Here is a 13,722-nt window from a genome sequence, read left to right on the forward strand (position 1 = left end):
GACGCGAGCACATCTTGTGTTTCACCCTTTCACAGAGTCCTCCAAACTTCCTACGTGCCTCAGCCCTGGGCAGAGCATGTGAAACCAGTGGTGATTATTCCTGATGAGGCTCCGGCTGATGATATTGAGGAACCTGAAAGTCTCATCGAGGTTTCTGCAGCTCCGGTCAGTGAATCTCCGGTAAGAGACTGTCTTCCCTGACGGGATTTCCCTTTGCTCTCCAGTAAGCCGGGAATTGTTCATAGTGACTTTTAAGGGGCATCGAGACAAATAGGATGGGAGTAGAGAGCTACTGTCCCCGGAATGGTGGGGGATTTAGTTCAGCCGGGCAGCACGGTCGGTACAGGCTTGGAGGCCGAAGAGCCTGTTCCTGTGCTGTAATTTTCTTTGATCCTTGACTTTTAAGTTGAAATAAAAATGAGAGAAAGTCCAAGCGAGCGGTTTTAAAACGGAGCATGCGAGGCGGAAGTGACTTGATTGGCAGATAGCTTCACTTATGAAGACAATGATTGAGACAGTCTTAACTGGATATTGAGGAGATTCCAATTGAATAAGAACTCCAGGTACTAGGAAATCCTCCTTCTATCAAAATAGACGCAGCTTACATTTAGGCCTTTTTTTAGGTCAGCTTTATATTATTGGGAGCAACATAATTTGCCAGTTGTCACTATGGGAGAATTTAAGGAATCCAGTGGAGGTGTATTATGCCAGAATTGGGTAGTGTTGGGGTGATGGTATTTACTTTATTGACACTGCATTAGCACTGCACACTGTTTTAACTGGCAAGGCAGTGAGCAGCACAGGAGGCTGTCATCTCCTGTGCGATGAGGGAGCTGAGTTAAAATGTAAAAGTGGGTGCCCATTGACATAGTTCATGTCCTGATATGATGCGGGCAGCCATGTTGCACACATTTATCGATTGTGCCTATAGATATGCTGTCACGGGTCCAAGGCCAGAGTGGGCCCAGCAAGCGAGGGGGTATATAGCTCAGTGGTAGAGCGTTTGACTGCAGATCACGAGGTTTCCGGTTCAAATCAGCTTGCCACCTTTGGCGATTGGCTGTTGTTTCCTACATTTCCTATTATTGGCTGAAAAGCCCACTGTGATGTCCGCTGCTCAGCTATAGCACGATATAAATGCAAATCTGCCATTCTTTAGGGGAAGCACAGTGGTTAGCACTACTGCCTCACAGCAACTGGGACTCAGGTTCAATTCAGATCATGTCTGTTTGGAGTCTGCATGTTCTCCCCATGTCTGTGTGGGTTTCCTTTGGGTGCTCTGGTTTCCTCCCACAGTCCAAAAATGTGTGGGTTAGATTGACTGGCCATGCTGAAATAGTGTCAGGGGGACTAACAGGGTAAATATGTGGTGTTACAGGGAATGGGCCTAAGTGGGATTGTTGTTGGTGCAGACTCGATGGGCTGAATGGCCTCCTTCTGCACCGCATGGATTCTATGACTCTATTCTATGAATGTTATAACTGTGCCTTTTTGCAGGTTCCTATCTGACTCCATCACTGCCTCAGCTGATCTACTGCTGAGATTCTCATCCCTGCGCCGCCCGGCCTCTTGCCTGGCAAGCCGAATGCCCCATCCCTGTATGCTTCCCTCTTGCCTCAAACTGGAGCCCTGCACTAACTTATTCCTGTTTATTTGCTGATGAGTTTTTATAAACTAGGAGGCAGCTCTCACAAATGAGGGAAATCTCTTTATTTCAAAATACTTTAATCTTTCGCTGATTTTATTTTCTTTTAGAACCTGGTGGATGTGGACATCTTCGATGCTACTTTTGGTCCCCCAACCAATAATGGATTTGTGAAGGATGATAGGTAGGGAGGCTGGGCCTTGCGACTGACTGGATTTATTCAACACTGTTGTTGGGTTTAAATTTTAGAGTCATGTGTGCGTTCTTCATGCAGAGACCTTCAGATCGATAACCTGAAGAAAGAAGTGGAGCTGTTGAAAGCTGAGATAGAAAGAGTAAAGTCTGAGGTAAGATCTGGTCCTGAATCAAAGAAAGGATTGATAAAAGGGGGAACTTCAGGAGATTGACATTCTGGGTTCTTGCTTCTCATTTTATTCACCTTTGCACCGTGTTCAGTTAATGCCACCATTCTAATGAGTTCACTCTCATTTCCAGTCAGGAAGAATGACTGACTGCCTCTTGTCCAAACATGCCTTTGCTCCCTGTAGATTGTCACCAGTGCTCATGTGGCCAGCCTCACACTCTCGGTAGACTTGAACCCATCCAAAATTCTGCTGTTCATGTCCTAACTTGCACCAAGTCAAGGTCATCCACTATCCGTGTGCTTGCTGTCTTATATTTACCATGGCCTGAAAATGCCTTACTTTTAGAACTCTTATTCTTGCTTTTGAATTCCTCTGTGTTCTTATCACTCCCTATCTCTGTCACCCCTTCCAGTCTGACCCTGTGCATTCCCTATTTTTAATCCTCTATCTTTGGCTGCCCAATTCTTCCCCTCAACCTCTCTCTCTCTCTTACCTGCTCCAAGATACTCCTTAAAAGCTACCTCTTTGACTGTTGGCATGGTTGCACAGTGGTTAGCACTGCTGCTGCACAGCAACAGGGACCTGGGCTCAATTCCAGCCTCGGGTGACTGTGTGGAGTTTATACGTTCTCCCCATGTCTGCATGGGTTTCCTCCCACAATGCAAAGATGTACGGGTTAGGTTGATTGACCATGGTAAATTCCCCTTAGTATCAGGGGGATTAGCCTGAGTGGGACTGTTGTTGGGGCAGGCTCGATGGGCCGAATGGCCTTCTTCTGCACTATAGGGATTTTATAATTGCCTATGCAATCTCCAGTTGTAGCTCAGTGTTTAATTTTGCTTGATAAAGCTCCTGCAAATGTGCCCTGAGGTATTTCACAACATTTAAAGGTGCTATATAAATAGAAATTGTTGCTGTGGATTGATCTCTTTCTCCAGATTTGTTTTGGCATATTAAACCTACTTTGAAAATAGCACCGCAATGCATAACAATGGGGTAAAATTTCAAACAATGGAAGATAATTTGCATCAGCTCAAAATCTGCATGAAATGTGGCCTTTGATGAAAATGTTCTAAAGTGGCAGTTAATCTAAAATGGAATTGTGATGGTGTTGTCTCTAAAACCAGTCTAGGTTGCCATGCTGTGACGATGTGGGACTGACAAAGGTCTCTCCGATTTATTCAGAAATAAATGCAACACAGTCTCCACATCAAGGCTGGAATTCGCTGGCCGTTCACGCCGGCAGGATTCTCCAGTCTGGCAGTACACCCCCACCCGCAGGTTTCCCGCTGCCATGGGGTGACATCAGTGGGAATTCCCATTGAGAGCAGCGAGACCAGAGAATCCCGTTCGGGCATCGATTGCCCATCCCTCACTGTGTTTGAGAAGTGAGCTGCCTTCTTGAACTGTTGCAGTCCGTGTGGTGTAGGTACACATATGGGGTTATGAGGGATGGACTTTCAGGATTTTGACTCAACAACTGTGAAGGAATGGTGATAGATTTCCAAGTCAGGATGGTGAGAGCCTGGAGTGGAACTTCAATGTGGTGGTGCTTTCAGGTGTCTGCTGCTCTTATCCTATTTAGATGGCCGTGGTCATGCATTTGGAAGATGCTGTCATGGAGCTCGGGTGAATTGCTGCAGTGCATCTTGTAGATGGTACACACTGCTAGCACTGAGTGTTGGCGATGGAGGGAATAAATATGGGTGCCCATCAAGCAGGCTGCCTTGTCCTGGATGGTGTCAAGCTTCTTGACTGACATTGGAGCTGCACCAATCCAGGCACGTGGAGAATATTCCATCACACTCCTGACTTGTGCCTTGTAGATAGTGGACAGGATCTGGGGAGTCAGGAGGTGAGTTATTCATTGCAGAATTCCCGAACTCTAACCTGCTCTTGTAGCCACTGTGTTGTCATTGTAGATAAGGGAATGTAAAACTGGGTGGGATTGTTGTCAGTGCAGACTCAATGGGCTTATTTTTGAATGACTAATTAACCAATCAAAAAAGACTTGTTTGATATTTACAACAGCTACATTTCCCAGTGATCTTTTGATATCTTTTTGTCAGGCCCAGAAGTACATTGCACAACTGAAAGCCCAGATTAATACCTTGGAGACGGAGTTGGAGGAAACTCGGAAACTGAAGCAGAAGGCACTGGTCGATAATGAGGAGCTTCGGGATGAGCTGGAAAATCTGCGGAAACAGAAGGGCGAAACGGATAAAACCCAGTTTTTGTTGATTGAGGCTGAGAGTGAGTTATATTCTTGCCATCTTCATTACACTGTAGTCACTAATTGCTCTGGAAAGACACCGATTCAAAGGTGCTGACACCTGGATTGAGTTAGGGTTAGTCTCTGGGGCACTCCCTGCTCTACTGTCCAATGTAATAACAGCCCAGCTCCCATCTCCAGCCTTTTAGAGTCTGCCTTCTCCCTGCATTTTGTTTCCTGCAGCTCAGCGCCAGGGACCCAGGTTCAATTCCAGCCTTCGGTCACTGTCTGTGTGGAGTTTGCATGTTCTCCCCACGTCTGCGTGTGTTTCCTCTGGGTGCTCAGGTTTCCTCCCTCAGTCCAAAGATGTGCAGTTAGGTGGATTGGCCATGCTAAGTTGCTCCTTAGTGTCCCGGGAAGCATAGGTTGGAGGGATTAGTGGGGTAAATATATGGAGTTATGGGGATGGGGCCTGGGTGGGATTGTTGTCAGTGCAGACTCAATGGGCTGAATGGCCACCTTCTGCACTATAGGGATTCTATGTTTATTCATTATTAGCCTGAACTCTCTCAGGGATTGGAGATTGAAGTCCCAATTCAAGGAACAACCTTCCTCATTCAAGAACTTCCTGTATAGGTGCTAACTTGCTTAAAATGCATTGCCACAAACTGAGGCAAGGATCTATCACTTGCATATGGTTCAGACGGGATCAGTGAGCGATCTTGAGTCTATTTAAGTATTTTATTTTAGTTAGAAGGATTTAATAGGTTTTTCCAACCTGATCCTGTTGAGGCCTTTGCCTCTGCTGTTGAGTCTGAGCACTGAGTGAATGCATTGGAAAATGCTAGCCACCATCTAAAATGGGAAACTCCAGACCATCTTTATCAATGACGGTACGAGTCTTTGTTTGCGAATCACTCTTCCTGATAACAGAGCTGCCAGCAGCAAAGATGGGCATTTGGCGCCCATTCCAGTCCTTTTGCATTTGATAAGGATTGAAGGAGATTGGACAATTCCACCATTGCTCCAGATTACGTAGATAGGAACTTCCCAGCCAATGTAGTTAGCACTGCTGCCTCACGTTGCCCAGCACCCAGGTTCAGTTCTGGCCTTGAGTGACTGTGAGGAGTTTGCACATTCTCCCTGTGTCTGCATGGGTTTCCACCAGGTCTTCCGGTTTCCTCCCACAGTCCAAATATGTGCAGGCTAGGTTGATTGCCCATGCTAAATTGCCCCTTAATGTTAGGGGGATTGGGCAGGGTAAATACTTGGGGTAAATACGGGGATAGGGCATGGGTGGGATTGTTGTTGGTGCAGGCTCGATGGGCTGAATGGCCTCCCTCTGCACTGTAGAGATTCTGTGATTCTAAGTGCATGCAGAATATTTCTTGATTTGTTTATTGAGACAGGCAATAGCATTGGACTTGACTGAGGGTTTGTTGTTTTGTAATCTATTCCTCACTCACCCTGTGTACAAAATCCTACCGGCGAACTGGAGCTATTTCTGGGTTCAGTTTTCACTCCATGAACATGGGCAGCAAGGGACTTCTCTGGAGAAAAATCACAACAGCCAACTTAGATAAAAATGAGAAAACCCATTTGACTCCGTTCAATTCCTGCTCTGAAACTGAGTTCCCGCTTCAGTTCTAATGTCACTGCAATTACATTTCCAGAGAAGGTCCAGGCGAATGAGCAGCGCTACAATAAACTGAAAGAAAAGCACAGTGACCTCGTTAACACCCATGCTGAGCTCCTCAGGAAGGTAAGAAAAGCCTTTCACTGGAACCTGATCTGGTCCAGTTCAAAGTGAGCAAGATGCCTTTTTGTAAAGGCAAAATACTGCGGATGCTGGAACCTGAAACAAAAACAGGAAATGCTGGAAAATCTCAGCAAACCTGACAGCATCTGTGGAGAGAGAACAGAGCCAACGAAGGGTTGACGAAGGGTCATCCTAATTTGAAACATTGGCTCTTTTCTCTCTCCAAAGGTTATTTTTATATTGACTTTCAGTTGAATTAATGTTCACTCCAACAGTAATTAACCACTTGCGTTGCCATGGGCTTACATCTTCTCCATCTTACTCACAGCAACACTCTATCCCATCACCCTGAAGCTCTCCACTAGAGTGGAGCTAACCTACTGGACAAGTGGGAAACTGTTCAACCTCCAACTCCTCCAAGCCAGTCTAGTTTCTTGACAGAGAATGTTGAATGGAAACTTATTTACAATTCTCGTTGCACACTGCATTGAGTCTTTAAAGTGTCGGGCTATAAAACTGTATTGATGTTGCAGATTGTTGTTACAATGGTTTAAGTTAGTCTTGGATTCTGTGCCCATGGCAGCCAACTCAAAATAGGTGGATTTTGGTGTTATAACTGAAACCTGTTCAGTCATGGGACTGGGGACCTCTTTTTAAGGCAGTTGACTGTAGACTGGATTTTCCCAATGTTGAAACCATTTTAAGCAGAGTCAGAGGCCTCTCTACAGAAGGTGTTGCTTAGTTAAGATCCGCATGTGGCTGCAGGTAAGCATGCAGGTACAGCAGGCGGTAAAGGAGACAAAATGGTATGTTGGTCTTCCCTGTGAGATGATTCGAGTACAGGTGCAGGAGTGTCTTGAAGCAATTATACAGAGTCTTGGTGAGGCCACACCTGGAATATTTTGTGCAGTTTTGGTCTTCTTATCTGAGGAAGAGTGTTCTTGCTATGGAGGGATGCAGAAGAGCTTTACCAGATCGATTTCCTATTTGGCGGGATTGACGTATGAGGAGATATTGAGTCGGCTAGGATTGTATTCACTGGAGTTCAGAAGAATGAGGGGGGATCTCATTGAAACCTTCTCAAATTCTAACAGGACTAGACAGTGTAGATACAAGAAGGATCTTCCTGATGGACCAGTGATCATGATGTAAGGATTTATCTCTGAAATGAGGAGAAATTTATTCACCCAGAGAGTGGTGTGGTCCACTTTGGTAGGAATAATGGTAGGAAGGATTATTACTTACGTGGCGAAAAATTGCAGCAGGTGACGGTGCAGAGGGACCTCGGGGTCCTCGTGCATGAGTTGCAAAAACCCAGCTTGCAGGTGCAGGTCAGGAAGGCAAATGGGATGCTGGCCTTCATAGCGAGGGGGATTGAATATAAAAGTAGGGAGGTCTTGCTGTGGCTGTATAGGGCATTGGTGAGGCCGCAGCTGGAGTACTGTGTGCAGTTTTGGGAGCCGTACTTACGCAAGGATATTTTGGCTTTGGAGGGAGTGCAGAGGAGGTTTACTAGGCTGATGCCGGAGTTGAGGGGGTTGAGCTATGAGGAGAGGCTGAATAAACTAGGTTTGTACTCGTTAGAGTTTAGAAGAATGAGGGGAGATCTCATTGAGACGTATAAGATGATGAATGGGATGGATAGGATAGAGGTGGAGAGACTCTTCCTGCTCAGAAAGGATAGTAGGACTAGGGGGCACAGCCTCAAGATAAAGGGGGGGCGGTTTAGAACGGAGTTGAGGAAGAACTTCTTCACTCAAAGGGTGGTGAATCTCTGGTATTCTCTGCCCGTTGAAGTGGTGGAGGCTGCCTTGCTGAATATTTTTAAGACGCAGGTTGATGGGTTTTTGATAAGAGAGGGGATTAAAGGTTATGGGGAGAGGGTGGGAATGTGGAACTGAGTCACGACAGATCAGCCATGATCTTATTGAATGGCGGGGCAGGCTCGAAGGGTTAGATGGCCTACTCCTGCTCCTATTTCTTATGTTCTTATGGTGAGCCTGTGGGATTTGCTGTACAGAAAGTAGTTGAGGCCAAAGCATATGTTTCCAAGAAGGAGTTGGATATAGTACTTGGGGTGGAAGGGGTCAAAGCATATGGGAGGAAGGCGGGATCAGGCTATTGAGTTTCATGATCAGCGTGATCATACTGAATGGTGGAGCAGGCTTGAAGTTGTCCCTTGTAAATTGGCTTCCATTTCTGTATGCCAAAACTTCGCCATCTCCATTGCTGCACTGGCATTTGCCTCTGGGTTGCTTGCAGCAGTGTGTTAATAGTATGTTAATTCTATTGTTATGGTTAAACAGGCAGAAGACATTGATTGAAGTATCTTGAGCACAAATGAAAAGGACATTCCCTGTCTGAACTGACACCAATTTGGATGAAATTTCACATTGGCCCCATGAATTCTCCTTCAGGAACGTCAGCTCCAGAGTTTGAGCTATTCCTCTGTGCCCTTTGATCCTGCACAATGGACATGATTCTCAGCACGTGACAAATCCAAGAAAGATGCAGGGAGCGGCACTGACCTCTGTACTTGGCCACCTTTGACCTCACAAAGGCTTTGGCTTTGTCAATTGTGAGGGATTGTGGAACATCCTCCTCAAATTGTGCTGCCCGCAAAAATTTGTCACCATTCTCCGCCTGCTCCATGATGACATACAAGCTGTGATCCTCAACAACGGATCTACAACAGACCCAAAATGTGCGCAAACTGGGGGTCAAACAGGACTGCACGTCACACCAACACTCTTCTCCATCTTACTCACAGCAACACTTGATCCCATCACCCTGAAGCTCTCCACTGGAGTGGAGCTAACCTACTGGACAAGCGGGAAACTGTTCAACCTCCAAGCCAGAACCAAGACTGTTCCATCTTCTGTCATCGAGCTGCAGTACACAGATGCTGCTAGTGTGTGAGCACACTCGGAGGCCGAGCTACAAGCCATTGTCGGCACGTTCACCATCGAGGTATATGAGGAGAAGAGGGACTAAACTTCCAGCAAACAAAGATTTTCTACCAGAGCAGCCGTGGTCCCACCCTCCTGTATGCATCAGAAACATGGACAATGTACAGTAGACACCACAAATCCGTGGAGAAACATCACCAACATTGCTTCCACAAAATCCTACAAATCCACTGGCAGTGAGTGCCCTCTCCGAGGCCAGTATATCCAGTCTCGAGGCACTGGTTACCCATGGCCAGCTGTGATGATTGGGCCACATTGTCCATAAGCCCAACTCCCTAAGTAAGTGCTCTACTCCAAGCCCCGCATTGGCAAACGATCAGTAGGAGAGCTGAGGGAATTCTACATGGACACTGAGAGCCTCCCTAAATAAATGCAACATACAGTATCATAGAATCCCTACAGTGCACAAAGAGGCCATTCAGCCCATCGAGCCTGCACCAACAATAATCTCATCCAGGCTCTATCCCTGTAAACCTATATATTTACCCTGCCAATCCCCCTGTCACTAAGGGGCAACTTCAGCATGGTCAATCAACTTACCCAGCACATCTTTAGAACACCAGCAACACCCCCATTGACACGAAAGAATCACTTACCTCAGAATGCGCAAGTTGAAGAAGTACCCGTGAAGGTGCCAATCACTTCGAGTGTCACCAGGTAGAGCACGCAGAGGCCAAGTGTAGACAGCGGAAAGAGAGTGGAGAATCCCGAGCATCCCACCCACCTCATCAAATACCACCTGCAACAGCTGTGGCAGAGGCTGCGGCTCTAGGATTGGACTATTCAGCCGCTGTAGAACCTACACACCCTCCTTCCCACCCCTGGAGTGCAAGCAAGGCACTGAGGGACTGCCAAAGATGAAGAAAGGGGTTCTCTTTCCTTGGAGATGCCCATGGCCTGGCACTTCTGTGGTCCAAATGTTACTAAGGTTCAAGCCTTAATGTTGTCTGGGTCTTGCTGCATACGGATACTGGCTGCCGAGCAGTCGTGAACAGTACTGGGCTACGTTGTGTCTGGCTATTGAGGAACGGCCACTTGGATGACGTGCCAGTGGGTGACTGTGTGTTGTAGAGGCGCATCCCAGTAAGGGCACTGTTTGGGGGGTGTGGTGTGTTGAGTGATTGACTGACTTACCCTGGGCTCAAGGGAGCTATCAAATAAACTGGTTGGACTTTAACCTGGTGTTGTGAGACTTGTTACTCGAGGGAGCAGCCATATCTTGGAGCGGAACACCGTAAAGGTTTAAATCTACGTAAGAGTGTTGTGTCAAAGTTTATGGTGCGCCTGCTATCTGGCAACATAATCTTCTGCGTATTCCACTGCTTATCACATCCTTTAATCTAAGTGAATCAAGATTATTTCAGCCGGTCAGCGCAGGTTGTTAGCACTTTTGGGTTTGTGACGGTGTGGCTGTTTCTCAGATGTTTGTTCTTTGATAATAAGTTAATGAGGGTGGGAGCTGTGATTTTATATTTACCACGTATGACTGAATATGAATACAATGTTTATACTTCACCTATTGCATCATGAAATGTTTTCCACCTGTATTGCGTTTCTGGAGATAACCAGAATGAAGCAGATCCTAAACCGTAGTGATCTACCCACTAGCACTGTGAATTAATCCAGTAGTCCTTCCAATTCAGAAACTTTTGAATTGAATTGATGCTCCGCGTTCATTATTTTTTTCATACACTCAAAGACACCAGTTTTTAAAAAACGTTTATTTATTAGTGTCACAGGTAAGGCTAACATTAACACTACAATGAAGTTACTGTGAAAATCCCCTACTCGGGCACCTTTTCAGGTACACTGAGGGAGAATTAACATGGCCAATGCACCTAACCAGCATGTCTTTCGAAATGTGGGAGGAAATCGGAGCACCCGGAGGAAACCCACGCAGACACGGGGAGAACGTGCAAACTCCACACACACTGACCCAAACCGGGAATTGAACCCAGGTACCTGGCGCTGTGAGACAGCAGTGCTAACCATGGTGCCGCCCCAGCACTCCTTGTAGATGCTGGGTTTCAGCAGGTTATTTGGTCTATTTAAAGGACAGAAGAGTTGAACCTGATCCTCTGCACACGAACGCCTTCTCCAGTAAGATCCACTTGAAAACGGGCAGAATGGAAGTTCCAGCTCATTTCCTTCAGCCCATCCATCCGGGGACATCCCCAACTCCACTGCTGCTTTAACTGAGACTGGGCAATGGAATACAGAAAGAGGGAGGCAATGGCCTAATGAAATCATCACTAGAGTATTAATCCAGAAACTCAGCTAATGTTCTGGGGACCTGGGTTCGAATCCCGCCACGGCAGATGGTGGAATTTGAATTTAATAAAAAATATCTGGAATTAAGAATCTACTGATGCCCGTGAAGCTATTGTCAGAAAAACCCATCTGGTTCATTAATGTCCTTTAGGGAAGGAAATCTGCCATCTTTATCTGATCTGGTCTACATGTGACTCCAGAGCCACAGCAATGTGGTTGACTCTCAAGTGCCCTCGAGTAACTAGGGATGGGCAATAAATGCTGGCCAGCCAGTGATGCCCATGTCCCATGAGTGAATAAAAAACAGTTCAATTTGGGGCCTTAATCTGTGTGTCTCAGTGACACACATTATACCACATTCCATCAGCGCTTAGGAAAAAAATACTGGTTGCAAAGTGGGACAAAATGATGTTGGCACTTGATTTCTTCATTGTGTGTAACTGGGGAGGGCAGAATTGCTGATATCCATGGTAAAGCTTTCAGTCATTGCCTTTATCTAATATCCCCCAATTCAAGGATGGCATCTGCTCAGGATGGCGAATTTCAGTCACTAAGTCTTCGAGTGAACTGATTGAGTTGTTCTTAGCATTGAGCCCTCAAACTATTTCAAGTAATTGTTAAGAAAACCCACCAATGCCCCTACTTTCTCAGAAGACTAAGGAAATTTGGCATGTCAGCCACAACTCTCTCCAACTTTTACAGATGCACCATAGAAAGCATTCTTTCTGGTTGTATCACAGCTTGGTATGGCTCCTGCTCTGCCCAAGACTGCAAGGAACTACAAAAGATCATGAATGTAGCCCAATCCATCACGCAAACTAGCCTCCCATCCGTTGACTCTGTCTACACTCCCTGCTGCCTTGGCAAAGCAACCAGTATAATTAAGGATCTCACGCACCCTGGACATTCTCTCTTCCACCTTCTGCTATTGGGAAATAGATACAAAAGTCTGAGGTCACATACCAACCAACTCAAGAACAGCTTCTTCCCTGCTGCTGTCAGACTTTTGAATGGTCTTACCTCGCATTAAGTTGATCTTTGTCTACACTCTCTAGCTATGACTGTAACACTACATTCTGTACTCTCTTCCTTCGTTCTCTGTGAACGGTATGTTTTTTTCTGTATAGCTTGCAAGAAACAATACTTTTCATTGTATATTAATACATGTGACAATAATAAATCAAATCAAATCAAATCAAAAAAAGATCTTGAGTAGTTCTTAGCGCTGAGCTCTCAAACTGTTCCAATCGGTGAATCCTTCCGGGTTTATACTGACTTGGGCTAATAATGAAACCAAAACATCAGGGATCTGGAATTGGTAATGGGTCGAAGGGCTATGGGGAGAAGGCAGAAAAACGGGGATGAGGAGCATATCAGCCATGATGGAATGGCAGAGTGGTTTCGATGGGCCGAATGGAACTGAACAATAATTGTCAATGGTTTGAATCTCCTTTTTATTTGTCTGTTTGCAGAGTGCTGAGACAACCAAACAGCTGACGGTCACGCAGCAGACCCGGGAAGAAGTGGCCCGTACAAAACAAGAGCTCGAATTTGCCATGGAAGAAGCTAAAAGAGAAGCCGAGATGAAGGTAAGGCTGAACCACCACTGTGTGCTCTGACCTGATCAGGGTATCCATATCACCTCTCGGGATGTGTCCCAGACCTTGAGCTGGAAATGCTGTACCATTCCGAACTTTTGGAATGTTAGCATTTGGGTTCAGTAAGAGGAAGAGCCCCATATAAGCTTCCTGCTCTTCCTCAGAACCAGAATGAGTTCCTGTGTTTGCTGAGTTGGTAAACGTAGACAGATCTTGATACTACACAGGGAACCTCTGCGACATTGTGTACCATCATAAACTTCCACACCGCACCTTCAGTACAATCAGATCAAGGTTCAAACAATAAAGCAACAGGCACATTTATTTAACTTTAAACAGTTAAGTAACTTGCGCTCAGTGCAAACAGTGAATCTACAGCCATCTTGACTAACCTCTTCAGTGCAACTCAAAGATGTCTCTTAATGATTTTTAAGTTTATTTATTAGTGTCAGAAGTAGGCTTACATTAACACTGCAATGAAGTTACTGTGAAACTCCCCTAGTCGCCACACTCTGACACCTGTTGGTGTACTGAGGGAGAATTTAGCATGGCCAATGCACCTAACCAGCATGTCTTTCAGACTGTGGGATGAAACAGAGCACCCGGAGGAAACCAATGCAGACATTGGCAGTGCACCTTAATTCAGTGACGCTAGCCAGGAATTGAACCCGGGAGCCTGGTGCTGAGAGGCAGCAGTGTTAGCCACTGTGCTATAACACTGGCCCTTAAAAAACATTCAGTCACTTCTTGCATTTCAAACAGTGACTGTGGAGCCACATCCAGTTTGGTCTCCCTGGTTTTAACATTTCCAAACTAACCAACCCAAACGGTCCAATGTATACTTCACATTTGGAACCTCCTGGTCACTACCAAAGAGGCTGCAAAGAATCACTGGCTCCCTCC

At 45.9% G+C, this 13,722-nt stretch overlaps 1 protein-coding gene across 1 annotated transcript in view; it reads left to right on the forward strand.

The window, feature by feature from the left end:
* hip1ra (huntingtin interacting protein 1 related a) overlaps positions 1–13,722 on the forward strand; it is a 165,250-nt gene that overhangs the window by 115,415 nt on the left and 36,113 nt on the right. Inside the window, 7 exon segments of the mRNA XM_080208802.1 lie at positions 38–68; positions 70–180; positions 1,756–1,829; positions 1,920–1,992; positions 4,080–4,263; positions 5,896–5,984; positions 12,694–12,810. Coding sequence (XP_080064928.1) covers positions 38–68; positions 70–180; positions 1,756–1,829; positions 1,920–1,992; positions 4,080–4,263; positions 5,896–5,984; positions 12,694–12,810 — 679 coding nt within the window.

Source organism: Carcharhinus amblyrhynchos, chromosome 20, assembly GCF_965287045.1.
Source record: "Carcharhinus amblyrhynchos chromosome 20, sCarAmb.v2.hapA, whole genome shotgun sequence".
Lineage (NCBI taxonomy): Eukaryota > Metazoa > Chordata > Chondrichthyes > Carcharhiniformes > Carcharhinidae > Carcharhinus > Carcharhinus amblyrhynchos.